The sequence below is a fragment of the Macaca thibetana genome, chromosome 7 (assembly GCF_024542745.1).
Source record: "Macaca thibetana thibetana isolate TM-01 chromosome 7, ASM2454274v1, whole genome shotgun sequence".
In the NCBI taxonomy this organism is placed as follows: Eukaryota; Metazoa; Chordata; class Mammalia; order Primates; family Cercopithecidae; genus Macaca; species Macaca thibetana.
The window spans coordinates 143,399,171-143,420,629 of NC_065584.1; the positions used below are offsets into that span (position 1 = coordinate 143,399,171).

Here is a 21,459-nt window from a genome sequence, read left to right on the forward strand (position 1 = left end):
CGGGCATAGTGGCTGCGCCTGTAATCTCAGCTACTCAGGAGGCTGAGGCAGGAGAATTGCTTGAACCCAGGAGGTGGAGGTTGCAGTGAACCGAGATCTAGAGATTGTGCCACTGCATTCCAGCCTGGGTGACAAGAGTGGGACTCCGTCTCAAAAAAAAAAAAAAAAAAAAATTCCTGCAATAAATAGCTTTTTGTATATGTCATTTCATATTTTTTTTGCCAGTGTGTCTTTGGGATAGAATTATAGAAGGCAGTTGTTGAATAAAGGACAAATGCATATGTTATTTTGTAAGATATGGCCACATTTTTCTCCATGGTGATTGTAACCATTTTGAATGCTCACCAGCAAGGATGCCTGTTTTCTCAAAAATCTTTCCAACAGAATATGTTGTCAGATTTTAGGGGGTTTTTGGTCCATCTGATAGCTGAGGAATAGTATGTCAGTACATTTTAAATTTGTATTTCTTTTATTTTTTAAAATGTGTAATGTGTATCTTTTCATATGTTTTAAAAACCTTAGGTCATTTGCATTTCTTTTCCTGTATTCAGTCTGTTCATATTTTTTTGTTTTTATTTTTTGCCTGTTTTGATATCAGGATGTTGGTCTTCATTCTTCTGTCCATTTTTAGAAGCTTTTTATATATTAGCTATATAAATCCTATATAATACACACATTTTTCACAAATTAATTAGTGGTGTCTTGACTTACATACTTTATATGCCAATTTTTTTTTCTTTTTTTCTTTTCTTGAGACAGGATCTCACTCTGTCACCCAGGTTGGAGTATAGCGTTGCTTTCTCGGCTCACTGCAACCTCAGCCTCCCACACTTAAGCGATCCTCCCACCTCAGCCTGCTGAGTAGCTGGGACCACAAGTGCACACCCCCACGCCCGGCTAATTTTTGTATTTTTTTTGTAGGGACGGGATTTTGCCATATTGCCCAGGCTGGTCTTGAACTTCTGAGCTCAAGTGATCCACCTGCTCGACCTCCCAGGGTGCTGGGATTATAGGCGTGAGCCACCATGCCCGGCCGACATTTTTTTCCACAAGTCATATTTATCAACTTTTATTCTTACTGCTTCTGGATTTTGAGTCGTAATTAGGAATACTTTTTCCACTCCAAAGTTGTAGCAAAATTAGCCCATTTTCCCCCAGTCCTTGTACTTAATTCATTTTGAACATTTAGAGCATAGATCCATTTGGTGTTTATTCTTATGTATAATATGAAAAATGGACCCAATTTTTTTTTCATGTGACTATCCATTTGTCCCCAATCCGGTCATTAGCATCTTTTTCCTGTTGATTTGAAATATGCTACTTTTGTCACATGTTAAATTTTCCATATGCATTTGGGCCTTTTTATGGAGTTTTTACTCTGTCTTATTGCTCTGTCTGTCCATGTACAGGAAGAACACTCATTTAATTGTAGAATCTTTAATGTTTTCCTAGATATTGTTGTTTGTTTATTCTTCCAAGTGAACTTTATAATCAGTTTGTTTACATGGAGGTGATTGGGGGTTGGGAGGTCTAGGATGGTATTTTTATTGGGATTGCATTTGTAGATTATATTACAGAGAGTTGACATCCTCCTATTCCAGAATATGGAATGTTTTTTCATTTGTTGATGTCTAGTTTTGTATCTTGCAGAGAGTGTTTTATGTTTTTTAAAAATTATTGAGGTATACTTAACTACTATAAAATTCATTCATTTAAAGTGTACAATTTGGTAATTTTTTTTTTTTTTTTTGAGACAGGGTCTCACTTTGTTGCCCATGCTGTAGTGCAGTGGTGCGATATTCCACTCACTACAACCTCCACTTCCAGGGTTCAAGTGATTCTCCCACCTTAGCCTTCCAAGTAGCTGGGACTATATAGGTACATGCCACCACACCCAGCTAATTTTTGTATTATTTGGTAGAGACGGGGTTTCACCATGTTGGTCAGACTGGTCTTGAACTCCTGACCTCAGGTGATCTGCCTGCCTTGGCCTCCCAAAGTGCTGGGATTGCAGATGAAAGCCACCACACCCAGCCCAATTCAGTAATTTTTAAAAGTATATTTAGAGCTGTGCAGTAATGACCATAATACAGTTTTAGAATATGTTTATCAATCCCAGAAGATCCCTCCTGCTTTCTTGCTGTCAGTCTCTGTTCCTGCTTTCATTCCTCTCAACCTCTAATTTGTTGTATCTATGGATTTGCCTTGTGTGGGCATTTCATATAAATGAAATCATATAATATATGGTCTTTACTGTCTGGCTTCTTTTACTTAGCATAATTTTTTTTTTTTTTTTTTTTTTTTGAGGCAGGTCTTGCTCTGTTGCCCAAGCTGGAGTGCAGTGGCGATCATAGCTCACTGCAAACTCTGCTTCTCAGACTCAAGCAATCCTCCCATCTCAGCCTCCCGAGTAGCTAGGACTACAGGTGCATGTCACCATGTCTGGCTAATTTTTGTATTTTTTTGTAGAGACAAGGTTTCTCCATGTTGTCCAGCCTGGTCTCCGACTCCTGGGTTCAAGCAATCCACCTGCCTTGGCCTCCCAAAGTGCTTGGATTACAGACATGAGCCACTGGGCCCAGCCTAAGTTAGCATAATTTTTTAAGGAGGTTAATCCATGTTGTAGCAGGTATCAGTAATTAGTTTTTATTTTATTAGTTATAGCATTCTGTTGTATAGATATACCACATTTTGTTTATCTAGTTGTCAGTGATGGCATGTTTTTTTGTTTGTTTTTTGTTTTTTGAGATGGAATCTCGTTCTGTCGCCCAGGCTGGAGTTCAGTGGTGTGATCTCAGCTCACTGCAACCTCCACCTCCCGGGTTCACATGATTCTCTGCCTCAGCCTCCTGAGTAACTGGGATTACAGGTGCATACCACCATGCCCAGCTATTTTTTTTGTATTTTTAGAAGAGACGGGGTTTCACTATGTTGGCCAGACTTGTCTTGAACTCCTGACCTTATGATCTGCCCACCTTGCTCTCCCAAAGTGTTGGGATTACAGGCATGAGCCACTGCCCCTGGCTGGAATTGTTTAAGTGATTTATTCCCTGGCTGGGCTCTGGTCCTACTTGTGTTTCTGTACTGCCATTAGTCATGAAGATGAGATACACATGACATCTATAAGGCTAGTGAGCAGGCTCCTCTAGGTAGGTAGAAGTCAAGGGCGTTTTGAATTGTTTCCGGTATTTGCTATTGTGAAAATGCTGCAGTGAACATTTGGGTACAAATCTTTGTGTATATATATGTTTTCATTTCTGTTGGAAAGATACCAACAGAGGAGTCCCAAAGTGGAGTCAGTTGCTATAACTTCAGTAACTTTAATTGTGACTATAAAAGACAGGAGCAGTGGCAAAAGCATCTGGTAGCATGAAAATGCTTTTGATAGTAACTACACGCCCACATGTTTAGTAGGTATGGTAACATGATGTCATTTATGAAAAGAATGTGAGCTTTAGAATTGGAATTAGCTTTGAATTTTAAGTGTTGCTTATTGTTTGCTTGTAAGTCACTTAAACTTTCTAAGCTTCAGTTTCTTGATGGGGCTAGACATGCATAATACTATATATGGCACAAAGTTTGTGCTCACAGATTGGAAACTATCTTTTTTTTTTCTTTTTTTTGAGACAGAGTTTTGCTTTGCCGCCCAGGCTGGAGGGCAATGGCGCAATCTTGGCTCACTGCAGCCTCCACTTCCCGAGTTCAAGCCTCAGCCTCATGAGTAGCTGGGATTAGAGGCACATGTCACCATGCCCAGCTCATTTTTGTATTATTAATAGAGATGGGGTTTTGCCATGTTGGCCAGACTGGTCTCAAACTCCTGACCTCAGGTGATCCATCTGCCTCGGCTTCCTAAAGTGCTCGGATTACAGGCATGAGCCACCACGCCTGGCCATGGAAACTCTTCTTACTGTTAGCATCATTCCAGTCTTAAGGCACAGAGGGACTAAGGTGATCAGTGAGTATAGTGGCTAACATTGCTTATTGCTGATGCCAAGAGAATCTGTGCTCTCTTACCAGGAAATAGAAATGGACTTTGAGGAGTTCATAAAGAACTCTCGCAGAGAAACCATTGTTTTTGTTATCGTTGTGATACTACTCATATTCTTTCTAGTCTGGTAGCCAGAGAAATATGTTATTTTTCTCATGATGTTTTAAAAGCTATAAACAACCTAATCTTAAAAAATAAACAATTCAAAGAAAATCACCCACAGTCCTACCACTATCTTAGCTATACTCGTTTTTTGTCCTTTAGTATTTCTAAATGTAAAAGATAAAATGAGAATAAAATTGACCCAGTAAGAAATGACTTATTCTCCTGATTTTCTTTTAAGCTGTGCTATTTAATAAGATTAACTTCATAATTTTAGAAATGTTTCCCTTTTTAAAATTTTGGTTTAAATAACTGTTATCCTAGAAAACACTAGATTGTAGATGCCAAAATGTTGCCTGTTGTGAATATGCTTTAGTTATATAATTTTTATGTATTATGTTCAAATTATGCATAAAGTCCTTTTTAGAAAAATAATGATGTTAAAGCAATAGAATAAGGGTGCTTCAGCAAGCTATTTATATACTTTTAGTTACATAATCTCTGTATTCATAAAAAGTTATATAAATTGAATTTTCATGGATTAGCAAAGCTAGCTTTGTATCATTTATCATTGAGGTTTCAAAATGTTACATAAGCCATGTGAAACGTGTTCAATAATGTTAGCTTATTTTTTACAGTTTTTTTTTTTTTTTTTTTTTTTTTAATTTATTTTTTTGAGACGGAGTTTTTGGTCTTGTCACCCAGGCTGGAGTGCAGTGGCGCGATCTTGGCTCACTGCAACCTCCGCCTCCCAGGTTCAAGTGATTCTCCTGCCTCAGCCTCAGAATAGCCGGAACTATAGGCGCCTGCCACTACACCTGGCTAATTTTTGTATTTTTAGTAGAGACGGGGTTTCACCATGTTGGCCAGGCTGGTCTCGATCTCCTGACCTTGTGATCCTCCCACCTCGGCCTCCCAAAGTGCTAGGATTACAGGCGTCAGCCACTGTGCCCGGCCTTAGTTTTTCCTCTTTTTTAAAACAGGTTTTGAAAGAAATTTTGTATACAGATAAGTAGAGAAAAATCATAAATAAAGTTGATATGTAGATATAACTTTTCTCCATGTAGAACTGGTAATGCCCAGTTTATGGGTTGAAATAAGAAAAGTTTTTTTAAAATCATGACTTTTTGTTGATACATAATGCTTTTAGTTTTAAATATACTTTTACCACCATTACTTAATTCCATATTTAATAATTTGAGTTAATTAACAACAAGTAACATCTGCAAAGTCAATGGTTAGCTGGATTAATATCTCAAGGTTCCCTTTGTACTTCTACCTTAAGCTGCATTGTGCTCATGATTATGAAGCAAGAGTTGGAAAATAATTTGGAAATTCAATCTACAATATTATTTTAAATAGCCACTTGGGTGCTACTGTTTTTTTTTTTTTTTTTCTGCCCATAAGATATATTTGTGCTGTTAAAAATGCATTTTACTTCAGTCTGTGTGTGTAATCTTTAGGACTTGAAAAACCACTTCAAACATTTTCACATCTTGTAACTTCTAATAAATGTTATGTTTTCTATCTAATTGATAATAACATTTTGCAAATATTCCAGAGTATAAATACAATATTATTAAGTAATTTTAAAAAAGTTTCTCCAAATCAGATAATCTTTCATTATCTTCCTTATTTACCAGTGTCTGCTGGTATTTTCTGCTTTTTTCCCCCCCCTTTATTTTTTTGAGACAGGATTTCATTCTGTTGCCCAGGCTGGAGTGTAGTGGCGCCATCAGGGGTTCCTGCAGCCTCAGCCTCCAGGGCTCAGGTGATCCTCTCACGTCAGCCTTCTGGTGGGTAGCTGGCACTACAGGCACATGCCACCACACCTGGCTAATTGTTTATTTTTTGTAGAAATGGGGTTTCGCCATGTTACCCAAACTGCTCTTGCACTCCTGGGCTCAAGCGATCTGCCCACCTCAGCCTACCAGATTGCTGTGATTACAGGCGTCAGCCTCTGCACCTGGCCTGTTCTGTTCTTTGGAGTATTGTATATCCATATGCAGAAAAGATAAATTTAGACCTTTTACCTATTGTCTGACACAGAAATTAACAAAGTAGATCATAGACCTAAATGTAAGAACTAAATGATAAAACTTCTAGAAGGAGGCATAGGAGAAAATCTCAGTTACCTTGGGTTGGACAGAGGTTTCTTAAATATGTCACCAAAATCACAATCCATAAAAGAAGTTGCCAATTTGAACACCAAAATTAGAGACTTTTGTGCTTCAAAAGATGCTATTAAGGAAATGAAAAGGCATGTTACAGACTGTGAAAAAATATTTGCAAATAGTATATCTGAGAAAAGGCGTGAATTCAGGATATATAAGGAACTCTTTATTATTATTATTATTATTATTTTTTTGAGACACAGGGTCTCACTGTGTCGTCCAGGCTGGAGTACAATGGCACAATCTTGGCTCACTGCAGACTCAGCGCCCCGGTTTCAAGTGATCTTCCCACCTCAGCCTCCGGAGTAGCTTTTGTGGAGACAAGGTTTCGCCATGTTGCCCAGGCTGGTTTTGAACTCCTAGGCTCAAGCAATCCACTGCCTTAGCCTGTCGAAATGCTGGGATTACAGGCATGAGCCATGGTGCCTGGCCAGGAATTCTTATAATTCAACAATGAGACCAAAAACTCAGATTAAACATGGACAAAAGAATAGACATTTCACCAAAGTAGCTAATAAAATTAGACTTGGCATGGTGGCTCACATCTATAATCCTAGCACTTTGGGAGTCCAAGGTAGGAAGATTGCTTGAGCTCAGGAATTCGAGACCAGCCTGAGCAACATAGTGAGACCTCATTTGTATGAAAAATTTAAAAATTAGCTGGGCATGGTGGCATGTACCTGTAGTCCCAGCTGCTGGGGTGGCTAAGGTGGGAGGATTGCTTGAGCTCAGGAGGTCAAGGCTGCAGTGAGCTATGATCGTGCCACTGCACTCCAGCGTGGGCGTTGGAGCAAGACACTTTCTCAAACAAAAACAAAAACCAAAGTAACTAATAATCACATGAAAAAATGCTCAGCACCATTAGTTATTTTACGTTGTTTTTTGTTTTTTTTTTTTGAATTATTATTATGTTTTGAGACAAGGTCTGGCTCTGTTGCCCAGGCTGGAGTGCGGTGGTGCCATCTCGGCTCACTGCAGCCTCTGTCTCCCAGGCTCAAGCTGTCTTCCTACCTCAGTCTTCTGAGTATCTGGGACTACAGGCTACCATGCCCAGGAAATTTTTGTATTTTTTGTAGAGACAGGGTTTCACCATGTTACTCAGGCTGGATTGAACTCCTTTGCTCTAGCAATCTGCCTGCCTCGGTCTCCCAAAGTGTTGGGATTATAGGCGTGAGCGCTTGTACTCAGCCTTCTTATTTTAGAAATGGTTATTAAAACCACAATGAGATACCACTGTATAGCCACTGGAACAAGTTTAATGAAAAACAAGACAATAATAGGTATTGGTGAGGATGTGGAGAACCTAAAACCTTCATTTCCGTACTGGGAATGTAAAATTGTAGAGCCACTTAGGGAAACAATTTGGCAGTTCCTTAAAAAGTTAAACAAACTTACCATAGAACCTAGAAATTACATTCCTAAGTATTTGCCTAAGAGAAATGAAAGCACATGTTTGTACAAAGACTTATACATGAATGTTCATAGCTGCTTTATTTGTAATATGCAAAAACTGAGAAAAACCCAAATGTCCATCAGTGGATGAATGGATAAACGAAGTGTGTTATATCCATATGATTGGATACTACTCTGCAATAAAAAAAGAACAAATACTGATACAACAAATGAATATATTTCAAGATAAATATGCTGAGTGAAAGGAGCCAAACGTGTATGTAATGTGTGACTCTACTTAACATAAAACTTGACAAAATACAAACTAATTCGTAATGACAGAGAGCAGATCAGTTGTTGCAGGGGTATTGAAGTTGGTATAGGGGATGATGATTGACTGAAACAGGACATGCAAGCTCTTTGGGGGTTATTGGAAATGTTCTTAAACTGGATTGTGGTGATGATTACACTCCATAAATTTACTAAAATTAGCAAAATGTACACTTAAAGTGGGTGAATTTTTTTACACTCATTATGGGAAAATTCTTAATTATAGACATTATTTGTAAACTGTTGGCTTACATTTGTATTGACAGGTGATAGTAATGAAGAAGCCATTCAATAACAGGTTTGTAAAAAACACAGCAAGAGAAGAAATGGAGTATTACTTTTTTAAAAACCATTTTAGGCCGGGCAGGGTGGCTCAAGCCTGTAATCCCAGCACTTTGGGAGGCTGAGACGGGCGGATCACGAGGTCAGGAGATCAAGACCATCCTGGCTAACACGGTGAAACCCCGTCTCTACTAAAAAATACAAAAAACTAGCCGGGCGAGGTGGCGGGCGCCTGTAGTCCCAGCTACTCGGGAGGCTGAGGCAGGAGACTGGTGTAAACCCGGGAGGCGGAGCTTGCAGTGAGCTGAGATCCACTGCACTCCAGCCTGGGCGACAGAGCAAGACTCCATCTCAAAAAAAAAAAAAAAAAAAAAAAAAAAAAACCCAAATCATTTTAACCATTTTTAAGCATACAGTTTAGTAGTGTTAAGTATATTCACATTGGGACCAGGTGCAGTGGCTCATACTTGTAATCCCAGCACTTTGGGGGACCGAGGTGGGAGGAGGATTGCTTTAGCCCAGGAGTTTGAGACCAGCCTAAGAAATGTACTAAGACACTATCTCTTAAAAGACTAAAAAAAAAAAAAAAAAAAAAAAAAAAAAAAAAAAAGCTGGGTGCGGTGGTGTGCACCTGTAGTCCCAGCTACTCAGGAGGCTGAGTTAGGAGGATATCTGGAGCCCAGGAGATGGAGGGCAATGAGGGTGATTGTTCCTCTAAACTCTAGCCTAACCCTGTCTCCAAAAAAAAAAAAAGTGTATTTACATTTGTTGTGAAACATCTCCAGGACTTTTTCATCTTACAAAACTGGAACTCTATAGCCATTATACAACTTCTCTTTCTCCTCCCTCTGACCCTGGTTACCACCACTCTACTGTCTGTTTCTACAAATTTGACTACTTTAGATACTTCACATAACCGGAATCACAGTTTTTGTCTTTTTGTGACTGGCTTATTTCACTTAGCATAATGCTCTCAGGTTTTATTTTGTTTTGTTTATAGTCCAGGTGTCTTTGATTTTTTTTTTTTTTTTTTTTGGCCACCTAGTATGCCATGAATTTACAGGTTATAGGTTCCAGCAGTTCAGGCTCCTGTCTATTGGTTCTCACAAAGTGTGCTTTTCTGGGTGGAGAATGCTGGTGCGGCAGTTGTACCTAGGTACCTTTCTCTTTGGCTTCCTTCTTTTTCTGATCTTTTTCCTTCATGTGTTTTGGGAAGCCATCTCAGCTGTCGTGCTTTAGATGCTCATTATGAACATTAATTCTTTGGGCAAGAATTTTGTTTGTTACAGCAATGCCAACAGCATGCTGGGTGACATTGTAACTTCCAGTTTTGCCATGGTAAGATTTATGGGGCATTCCTTTTTGAACAGTAGCCATTTTCTTTTTCTTTCTTTTTTTTTTTTTTCCGAGATGGGGTCTCGCTCTGTCACCCAGGCTGGAGTGCAGTGGTGCGATCTCGGCTCACTGAAACATCCACCTCTCAGGTTCAAGTGATTCTCCTGACTCCTGAGTAGCTGGGATTACAGGCACATGCCAGCATGCCCGGCTAATTTTTGTACTTTTAGTAGAGACGAGGTTTCACTATGTTGGACAGGCTGGTCTCAAACACCTGATCTCGTGATCCGCCCACCTCAGCCTCCAAAAGTGCTGGGATTACAGGCGTAAGCCACCACAACCGGCCAACAGTAGCCATTTTCTTTTCTTTTTTTTCTGGAGATGAATTCTCACTCTGTCGCCCAGGCTGGAGTGCATTGGTGTGATCTCGGCTCAACCTCCGAGATTGGTGCAACCTCTGCCTCCTGGGTTCCAGTGATTTTCCTTCTTCAGTCTCCTGAGTAGCTGGGATTACAGGCGAGCGCCAAATCCCAGCTAATTTTTGTATGAACAGTAGCCATTTTCTTGATGTCTACAGCATCGCTTTTCTTGTGGATTCCTATGCCTGTGGCCAAAGGAACAACTCCATATTTTCTAAAAGCCGTAGAGAACATATTGCAGGTGCCTCTTCTCTTTTCCTTTGTGTTTGTCATCTTGGTGAAGTATTGGAAGATAGTGGTTTCTGGCAAAAGGCCAGATTAAATGGTTGAATTTCAAAGTATGTAAGTTATACCTCAAAAAGACTATTTTAAAAAGTAGACTTACCCTGACACTAGACTCTATATCAAAGGGGTTGAATTGTTTCAAAATGGACCCTAAAATATGCATAATATTTAAGAGAAGTATCAAAAAATATTTTAACTGCAGTATTGAGGTATGATTAGTATACTAAAAGCTTGAAGGTAGTTAGTATATATAACTTGATGTGTTTGGAGAGCGGTATAACACCTGTAAAACCATCATTACAATCAATGCCATGGATTTATATCCATTGCCTCCAAAAATTTCTTCCTGTCCCCTTACCTTTATTTCCTTTTTTGGTTGAAACACTTAACATGATATACCCTTTTAGCAAATTTTTAAACATACAATACGTTATTGTTAATCATAGACCCTATGTTGTGCAGTAAACTTCCAGAATGTATTTCTTTTGCATAACTGAAAATTCGAGGAGATACCAAAAATTAATGGGGTAAAAGAAAATATTTTTCAATAAATGTTTTGGTGATAGCTAGTTAGCTGTGGAGAGACAGAGCAGGATTCTATTTATATAATCTTACCTAATGTCATAACAAAAATCAGTTCTAGATAACAGTAATATAAGGAATATTAAACAAAGACTTGGACCAAGTCTAATTTAATATGTATCCATCTTGTAAATAAGGATGCACTTTCCAAGCTTAGAATGATTTAGAAAAGAACACACATTTAAAAATGACAAATTTTGGCTGGGTGCAGTAGGTCACGCCTATAATCCCAGCACTTTGGGAGCCTGAGTGGGATGGATCACTTGAGGTTAGAAGTTCAAGACAGGGGCCGGGCGCGGTGGCTCAAGCCTGTAATCCCAGCACTTTGGGAGGCCGAGACGGGTGGATCACGAGGTCAGGAGATCGAGACCATCCTGGCTAACACGGTGAAACCCCGTCTCTACTAAAAAATACAAAAAAAAAAACTAGCCGGGCGCGGTGGCGGGCGCCTGTAGTCCCAGCTACTCGGGAGGCTGAGGCAGGAGAATGGCGTAAACCCGGGAGGCGGAGCTTGCAGTGAGCTGAGATCCAGCCACTGCACTCCAGCCTGGGCGACAGAGCGAGACTCCGTCTCAAAAAAAAAAAAAAAAAAAAAAAAAAAAAAAAGTTCAAGACAAGCCTGGGCAACATGGTGAAACCCCATCGGTACTAAAAAATTAGCCTGGTGTGGTGATGCATGCCTGTAGTCCCAGCTACTTGGGATGCTGAGGCATGAGAATCACTTGAACCCAGAGGGCAGAGGAGGTTGCAGTAAGCCGAGATCATGCCACTGCACTCCAGCCTGGGCGACAGAGTGAAAGACTGTCTCAGTCAATCAATCAATCAATCAATAACAAATTTCATAACATAAAACTCAAAAGCTACTGTGTGTTTTTTTAAAATAATATATCACCTAAATGAAAACAACCTTGGAAAAAACATACAAAGCTACTGTAATAACTTTTTCTGTGATATTGAAGGGTTAATATCTTATATAATGATATATATAAGATCTATAATATACTACAGATATTACAGGATAAATATCTATGTAAGATCTTACAAATTCATGTAGAAACCACTGAACATTTGTAATGAATACACCAAATCCATAGAAGAGAAAGTAAACATGCAAAGGAGTATAGATTAAAACAGTGATTACCATTTTCATCATGTGTGTTTTTCGCTCCTTGTGTATTTTTTTAAAAAAACTTTTTGACAGATAAGGTTTTTAGTTTTGCAATGAATTTCATAGTCTTCAAAGTCAGAATAAAGATTTCTGCCTAACAATTAGCTGACAGGAAGATACCTTTAAATGTTTTTTTCTTTTTGTTTCCAGGAAGTATTGATGAAGATGTTGTGGTGATAGAAGCTTCCTCCACTCCCCAGGTTACTGCCAATGAAGAAATTAATGTTACCTCAACTGATAGTGAAGTGGAGATTGTAACAGTTGGAGAAGGCTATCGGTGAGATTTTAATTCTTAATTAAATCTTTGAAATTTTAAATATAAATATTAAACCTATTTGTGCTGCAGATATTTGCATTATTTTTATTTATTTTTTTGAGACCCAGTTTGAGTATGCATATATCAGGTTAATGGATTTTTTTTTTTTTTTGTAAGAGACAGAATATTGCTATGTTACCCAGGCTGGACTTGAGCCCCTTGGCTCCAGTGATTCTCTTGTCTCATTCTCCATAGTACTGGGACTGTAGGCACATGCCACCAAGCCCATCTAGATTTGTGGTTTTCAAAGCAGGCTGCGTTAAACTCACCTGGAGAGATAATAAAATAAAGCTATATTGTTGCCTAGACTCTTTCCCAGATTTGAACTAGAATTTTAGAGGTTAGTCTTTTTAAAAGCACCCCAAGTATCCAATGAGAGTTAAGAGTTAATGCTCTGAATAAACAATAATTTTACTTAGTGTTTTATAAAATTGTATGTATTTATTTATTTATTTATTTATTTATTTATTTATTTATTTTGAGACGGAGTCTCGCTCTGTCGCCCAGGCTGGAGTGCATTGGCCAGATCTCAGCTCACTGCAAGTTCCGCCTCCCGGGCTTATGCCATTCTCCTGCCTCAGCCTCCCGAGTAGCTGGGACTACAAGCGCCCGCCACCTCGCCTGGCTAATTTTTTGTATTTTTTAGTAGAGACGGAGTTTCACCGTGTTAGCCAGGATGGTCTCGATCTCCTGACCTTGTGATCCGCCCGCCTCAGCCTCCCAAAGTGCTGGGATTACAGGCTTGAGCCACCGCGCCCGGCCAAATTGTATTTTTTAAATGATGTGGAGAATTGATCTCCTTTGAAATTTAGATGTGAATAGTATGTAAATATTTGGGATGGTATTAAAATTAAAAATGAAAAAAATATTAAGGGGTATTGATGTTGAAATAGCCCTTTTGGTTAGAATCTACTTGTTTCAATGTTACTCATTGATACTAGTGAAACTTGTGCTGTTACTGTGTTAGGGCACCCTAATTCAAAACATATTGTTTGACTCTTTGTCCTTCACTTAGTAATTTTATCTATGCTCTGAACTAACACATCAATGAAACATCCTCATGTGTTTTTATAAATAACTGGAAAAGACGTTGCCTTATTGCAGAATCACTTTACTGTCCCTGTGAAATATCAACTTCTATCACTTTGACTTTCCCTGTGAAATATCAGCTCCTAACACAGCATTCATCTTATACTTTAGATGATTATAAGTATTTGTAATAATAGCAATAAAGAGTTGCTTTGTTACATTTGATACACCAAACTAATAAACAGATGAATATTAATTTTTGTGTTGGAACGAATTTAGAAGTGCATTAGTTTGTTGCATGTTAATATGTTACTGATTTTAAAAGTATATATTCATATTTCTGACATCTGTTACAAGCACTTAGAACATGCTTTTCCACTTGCCATTTTAGCATCGAAGTGCTACTTCTAAAGGCATGGAAGTGAGCATTCTATAACATATCCTTGTTTGTTTTAATTTTATATGATTTTCCCCAACTCTGAGTAAAACCGAGAATCAGTGTTATGTACCACACCTATCCTGTGACTGTGCATAGTGCTTGGTACAACATTAACTCAATTTTTTTGAGCTGTAAGGACTACTGAAATTATGGACATATTTTTCATTGTAGGACTAGAGGTCTTGTTTTGGACATGGTTGATGTCAAGCAGATGCATTTACCTGAGTAATAGACAATGATCTTGAAAAAGACCCACAGTGTACATGACCCATTCTTATATTTCCTTATTGTTATCTGAGATATTAACTTTGTTATTGTTTAGCTGGCTTTTGGCCCTTTTGTTTATTTTACTTATTTATTTATTTTTTTGGGATGGAGTCTCCCTGTGTCACCCAGGCTGGAGGGCAGTGGCGCCATCTTGGCTCACCGCAGCCTCCGTCTCCCAGGTTCAAGCAATTCTCCTGCCTCAGCCTCGTGAGTAGCTGGGATTACAGGCATGAGCCACCACGCCTGGCTAATTTTTTTTTGTATTTTTAGTAGAGACGGGGTTTCACCATATTGGCCAGGCTGGTCTCGAACTCCTGACCTTGTGATCTGCCCACCTCGGCCTCCCAAAGTGCTGGGATTACAGGCATGAGCCACCTATGCTCAGCCTGGCTCTTTCATGTAAGAGAGTATTTCTGTGTTTTAGAGTTTTGTGTCAGGATTTGACAGTTGTTACTAATCATAGTGGCCACTAATACCTCCTTGAGATTTCCTCATACATTCAGTTTTTTTGCAGTTGTTCATCTAGTAGAATATGATGGCTTTCACAGAAGTACTGCAAAGTGGACCTATAATTTCCTTCAGCTATTAAGAGCTTCCCAGAGATAATAGACTACTCAGTCTCATCATAGACTTTTGGTTTTTCAAGAATTTTAAATGGTAATATCTGTCCTCAGATAAAACCATTTTATCCCATGACATTTGTTTACTATCATGGCTCAAGCTATACCACAACTGTTTCTGATATGTGCTATCCTGTTTTGACAGTGGCTCCGTAATTAACCTTTATACTCCTTCTTAAGAATTTTATTTTAGAATTTGAACTTTTTAAACTCTAGGTTCTATAATCGTTGAAGTTCAAGTTGGGCTGTAAATGTTGAGGCCATTTTCAACCCACTTTGACCTTTGGAGTTCTCTTCTGAATGGTTAAGCTCCCACCCCTGATGACCTTTTATATTGCAGATATTTTCCATAAATGCTGACAATAAGCTTATAAGCAGTTTTATATTAGTTTGAGCAGGAGAAAGCCCTTGTGTTTTATTGACCTCACCTTTCTAAAAGAGTTATTTTTTTCTCCTGGAGACTTAGGACTGCATATTCTACATATTATCCCTGTATATCCTCAGTCCAAATCTTTAGTAGTTGAGTCCTTAAAAGTATATACACCTGTAAGTAAATTTAGACCAGTGTAATGCCACACACATACTTAAATGAAGTTAGATGTGTAGGGTTCGCAGTCACATGTTTTAAAAGCATAAAGTAGCTCACGCAAATGATATTTCTTGTGGCTACCAAACTAATAATCAGAATATCCTTACATCTACACATCAGGAAATCTCCCTGGTGCTTGTTTATTATTATTATTATTTTGTTTTCTTTTATGGCAATACTAGAAGCTTAGCTTGGTTTAGGACTCCTAAAGCAATGTTTTGCAAATCTGTCCTGAGCTAAACATACAAGACCTTGTGGATATTATTAAATGTGTAGGATGTTATTTTTATTCCGTTACCTATGGTGAATAATTTTAACTATTAACAGAAAATGTAAACAGTTTATTATAACCTGGGTAAATACCCAAAGTAACCGTGGAAGAGAGAGTAGCATTCTTGAAACAGAATCCTGTATTTTACACTAATGATTGGTACAACATAGCATTTCTTATATTCTTAGGTCAATTAGTCGGTGATTCATTCAGCAAAGTTTACTGAGTGCCAGACATTGTGCTAGTCATGATTTTTAATTCTATTACGATTATTTCTTAGGAGAAATTTTGTATGAAAAATGTAACATTTAGTAAGAAAGGCTTATGGGTTTTTGTGGTGACTAATAATTCTTTATTTATATTTACTAACTTAATATTGATGTCATTTAAGGTCTCGTTCAACCCTTGGACACTCCAGATCTCACTGGAGCCAGGGTTCAAGTTCTCATGCAAGTCGGCCACAGGAGCCACGGAACCGCAGTAGGATTTCTACTGTTATACAGCCCTTGAGGCAGAATGCAGCAGAAGTTGTGGACCTTACCGTTGATGAAGATGGTAAATTGAAGTAGTAACAGTAGAAAATTATAAAAGGAGTTTGATAAAAGGAAATCTTTTAATATGCTAGAAACCCCTTCTGCTTACTGGTAATGTATTATTAAACTACAGGGAAATTGTCAGATTTTTAAATCTCAAGTTTCTAATTGATATAATATCCTACGCTTGTAAATTTACATAAAATTCTTTGTGGTTATTGTTTCAATACTTGCTAGCTATTTTCTCAGGAAAAAATATTTTTACGAATGGTAGTTTGAGGTTAGCTCAAACTAGTTTAGTTTGATTTGTAATATGATTGTCTTTAACTTGCCATGAAAAAGTAGAAGCAGCACTTTTTAAATATAAACACAAAAGCAGTATAACTGAATTTTAAATGACTAATACTGGCTATTTGAAATGTCTAATTTTACTTTTAAAAGTTATGTTATCCTTCAATATTATTGATACCTTTTTGTGCTGCTCATTTTTTGTATTGTATTTTGGCTTACAGCTGTACCCAAGTAACTGAGGAAACAAAACCAGAGTTGGAATACAGACGTTAGGAAAAGTGGTGGGATTTATGAATATATGAATGAATACATATGCGAATTTGCCCGCATATTAAGAATCATCTTGAGGTATTATTAGTTATATCTTAGGAAATGGTCAATCATAATTTCCCAAAAGGAAAACGATAAGCCATATATGAGTTTGTTAGGTTTGGGAGTTAGCTATAAATTGGGCAAAGAATATATCAGGTAGGTCGAAAGAGTTGGAGGCCATATGCAATCAGCTCTTCTATGGGCTATTTGCAGTTTTGGTGGTCTTAACTTTCACAGTATCAGTACTCAGTTGTTTATGAAGAGATAAACAACTGTTTGCCTTTCATTCAACAGTCTCTTTGTTTTTGTTTTGAAACACCATAAATTATCTGTAAGACAGTGGTTAATGTAATAGGGATTAATTAATGATGAGAGTTAATTAAATATAGGGTGACTATTTTGGAAACTTTCTGTTTGTGTTCCAATGTGACACCTGCTAGCCGGTAAGTAGGAGAAGGTGATAGAGTAGCCTTTTCCACATTACAGTAAGTTCAACCAGAATTTACACTTTGCTGGGTTAAAAGTATTCCAGTGATCAGTAGATGCTCCCTTTCCCCCACTAGTTTTTCTCAGTGGAAGGCTTCTCTCTTATTAAAAATAAATCCAAAACTAAGTACATCAGACCAGTGGTTCTCAAATAGGGGCAGTTTTCTCCCCCAAGTGATATTTGGCAATGTCTGCAGACATTTTTGGTTTTCACAGTTAGGGGAGGATGCTACTGACATCTGATGGATAGAGACCATGGTTGTCGCTAAACATTGTACAGTTCACAGTGCACATCTCCTCGCCAACGAACAAAATATTGTCTAGCCCAAAATGTTAGTATTGCCAAGGTTGAGAAACACTAGTTAAACTATTTACAAATAAACAGAAGTTCTTTTCCCCCTTTTTTATGTACAAGCAATTTGCATATACATTTGGACACACCCTCATTCAAAGTGTCCCATATAGACTCACAGTTACTATTTGTGCCTAAGGAATTAGCTTACCATACCGTATTGTATAGAAAGTCAACCCTCTCATTCCATAGCACATTAAGAGACTCCCTTATTTTCAGGTTTAATTGTTGTGACTATGCTTTGGATGGATTTATTCCCATTGTTCTCAATTTTAAGCAACCATTTTAAACTTAGTTCTTTGAAACTTACTTGTAAGTTGAAGTCTACCTGAAATTTCTTTTACTTTCTGATGGAAAAATGTTAATTTTTATTAGAAAGCACTGGTGAATATTAATATTTACAAAATTTTCTTTGGAAAACATATAAAAGGCATGGAAAGAAGATTAAAACAGGTATTAGAAATCATAGCTAATGTTAAGTGATTGCTGTCTGTAAAGCATCATACAAAGTATGTGATCTCAGTTCATCCTAATGACAGTTCTATTAAGAAATTCTGATACTTTCCCAGTTCTACAGATGAGGAAATGGAGAATGGTTAAGTAACTTATTTGTATTCATACTATCAGTGGTGAAATCAGTATTGCTATCCAGGCAGTCTTACCCTAGAATCCATATTGTGCCAGACACATTATGGTTTGTAACACTATTCCGACAGCTTGTGATCATGTGTATGTGCATAGCAAGGAACTTTTACTTTCCTTTTACTCTTCTTTGTTATAGATCAGACAACTTATTTAGAAGCTACCTGAAAAACTATTAAATTACCTAAATTATTGAAATATGCATATCAGTGTTGAATTTTTAAAAATGTAGCCATATTTTGTTAACATGTCAGTTTGATATTGCAGTTTAGCTTTATGAAAGCTTTCTTTACCGTATGTTATTAGAGAGCTTGTATTTTTAAAGTTTTGTTATTTAATAATTATAAACACATTAGCTTAGATTAAAATATAACTCTTTATCTAATTTGTTTTGAAATGCTAAGTTGACGTTTTGTATTTTGTAGAACCTACTGTAGTACCAACCACTTCTGCAAGAATGGAATCACAAGCTACTAGCGCTTCCATTAACAATTCAAATCCATCTACCTCTGAGCAGGCCTCTGATACTGCTTCAGCTGTCACCAGTAGCCAACCTTCCACAGTGTCAGAGACTTCAGCTACTCTTACAAGCAATAGTACCACTGGCACTTCTATAGGAGGTATGTAAAAAAAGTGGGGGAGGGGAGACTTTTTGTCATTACTTTTGTTAGGGAAAATATTATTGTTTTTAAGTCTAAGATTTTAGCTATGTTAATAAGCGGGTATTCTTATGTTATAGTAAACTTCGTATGTTATCAAGGTAGTCTTTACTATAATTAGGCTGATTTCATATTTGAGTTTGTATGCTATATGTGACCAGAGTATTATACCTCAAATAAGAGAGCTTGGGGAGAAGTAAGTGGCTGACACCAAAAGCATGAGCAACAAAACCAAAAGTAGATAAGTTGAACTTCATCAAAATTTAAAACTTTCGTGCATTAAAGGACGCTATCAAGATAGTGAAAGACAGCCTACAGAATGGGGGAAAGAAAAATATTGCAAATCCTATATCTGATAAGCACTTTAGAAACCAGAATCTACAAAGCACTCTTAAAACAGCCCAACAGGCTGGGTGTGGTGGCTCATGCTTGTAATTCCAGTATTTGGGAGGTTGAGGCAGGAGGATCACTTGAGGACAGGAGTTCGAGACCAGCCTGGCCAACATGGTGAAACCCTATCTCTATTTATATTTAAAAAATAAAAAAGTAAAAACAAACAAAAAGCCCCAACCTAACAGAAAGACAACCCAATTTTAAAATGAGGCAGGATTTGAATAGATATTTCTGAAGAAGTTATACAAATGACCGAGAAGCACAAGGTGCTCAACATCACTAATCGTTAGGGAAATGCAAATGAAAACCCCAATGAGATACCACTTTGCACCCCACTAGTGTGTCTATAATTACAACACAAACAAAAATACAAAATCACCAGTCTTGGCAAGGACGCAGAAAAATTGGAACCCTTGTGAATTGCTGGTAGGAATGCAAAATGGTGCAACTGCTGAGGAAAACACTTTGATGGTTCCTCAGAAAGTTAAATGGAGTTACCGTTGGATGCACTAAGTCCACTCCTTAGGTATCTTCCCAAAATAATTGAGAATGAGCAAGGGAGTTTTTAAAATTTTGATGATGTCCATTTTCTGGGGTTTTTTGGTTACTGTTGTTTCTTTTGGTGTCATATCTAAGAAACCATTGCCTAATCCAGGGTTACAAATATTTATTCCGGAGTTTTCTTTACAGTTTTAGCTCTTATCTCAAGATAGTTCTTATGTTTCAATTAGCAATGATATCTCTGTCTCTCTCTCGTATCATTTGTTTAACTGAGACTGAAACTAGCTTTGTTTCATTTTTGGATAATGGTACAGAGATAGGAACTTGCTAACTGCTTACCACTAGGGACACTGTAGACCCTGTAGCTTGTGGATTGACTAAATCACCATTAATAATGAAACCATCTTATATTTTCTATCACTTTTTGCTTTTAATAGTGTCTCATTTAATTCTTTTAATATTCATGTAATTTACATCTAACAGATTAGAAAACTACGTGTGGCTGGATCAGGAAGTACTCTGTCCTCTGGAAAACTGAGGGCAGAACTAAGAAACATTCTCAAAGAGATTTCCCAGGAGTATCTTTTTTGTTTTTCTGGCCCAGGCTAGTCTTGAAGTTCAGGCTCAGGTGATCCTCCTCCCTCAGCCTCCCAAGTAGCTAGGACTACAGGTGTGAACCTCCGTGCCCAGTAGGGTAGGGGTGTCTTTTAAGTACGTTCTCTGAAAAAATGTAGGCAGAAATGAAATGGGCTTTTATTTCATTTGTTGAGTACATACTCTTCACTTAGCTTGTTACTTGGGTATCTTATATGATATTGTATATATTTTAACTCTTAAAAAAAAAAAATCCTTGACGTGGTGAGACTCCCACCTGTAATCCCAGCTCTTTGGGAGGCCAGGGCAGGCGGATCACTTGAGCCCAGGAGTTTGAGACCAGCCTACACAACATGGTGAAACCTTGTCTCCTTTGAAAAAAAGAAAACAAAAGCAAACAAACAAAAAAAGAAAATTGCAGAAATTAGCGAGGCGTGGTGACACACACCTGTAGACCCAGCTACTCAGAGACTGAGTCAGGAGTATATCATGTGATCCTGAGAAGTCGAGGCTGCAGTGATCCTCGATGGCACCACTGCACTCCAGCCCAGCTGACAGAGCAAGACCCTGTTTCAAAAAGTAAAAAAGTTATTGATGTTGGCATTTCTCTTACCATTTCAGACATGAAGAAACCTAAGAAGTTAAGTACCTTGACAAAACTGTAATAATCTTTGAGGCAGGGATTTGACTTCTCATTGACACCTGTCTCCTGTTATAGCTTTATGTAGCATTATTCTTTTTTTTTTTTTTCTGTGAGACAGGGTCTGACTCTGTTGCCCAGGCCCGTGTGCAGTGGTGCAATCTTGGCTCACTGCAGTCTCCGCCTCCCAGGCTCAAGTGATCCTCCCGACTAGCTGGGGGACCACAGGCATGCACCACCACGCCCGGCTAATTTTTGTAATTTTGTAGAGATGGGAGGTTTTGCCATGTTGCCATGTTGCCCACACTGGCCTCAGTCTCCTGGGCTCGAACAATCCACCTGCCTCAGCCTCCAGAAGTGCTGGGATTACAGGTGTGAGCTACCACACTTGGTCTATCTGTAGCATTATTCTTACATACATTTTATGTGATACAGTCCCAACTTTATTTCAGAATAGTCCGAAAA

General features: G+C 38.0%; 2 protein-coding genes across 10 annotated transcripts in view; one reads left to right on the top strand and one right to left on the bottom strand.

The window, feature by feature from the left end:
- SLTM (SAFB like transcription modulator) overlaps positions 1–21,459 on the bottom strand; it is a 263,545-nt gene that overhangs the window by 166,547 nt on the left and 75,539 nt on the right. The gene's annotated exons all lie outside the window — the stretch shown is intronic.
- The window catches only part of RNF111 (ring finger protein 111), a 111,496-nt gene that overhangs the window by 54,630 nt on the left and 35,407 nt on the right, over positions 1–21,459 (top strand). For all 9 annotated transcript variants that reach the window (XM_050796803.1, XM_050796806.1, XM_050796810.1 and 6 more), the window contains exons 3-5: positions 12,211–12,337; positions 15,983–16,146; positions 18,633–18,827. In XM_050796803.1, the coding sequence (XP_050652760.1) occupies positions 12,211–12,337; positions 15,983–16,146; positions 18,633–18,827 (486 nt within the window). The remainder of the gene's footprint in view (positions 1–12,210; positions 12,338–15,982; positions 16,147–18,632; positions 18,828–21,459) is intronic.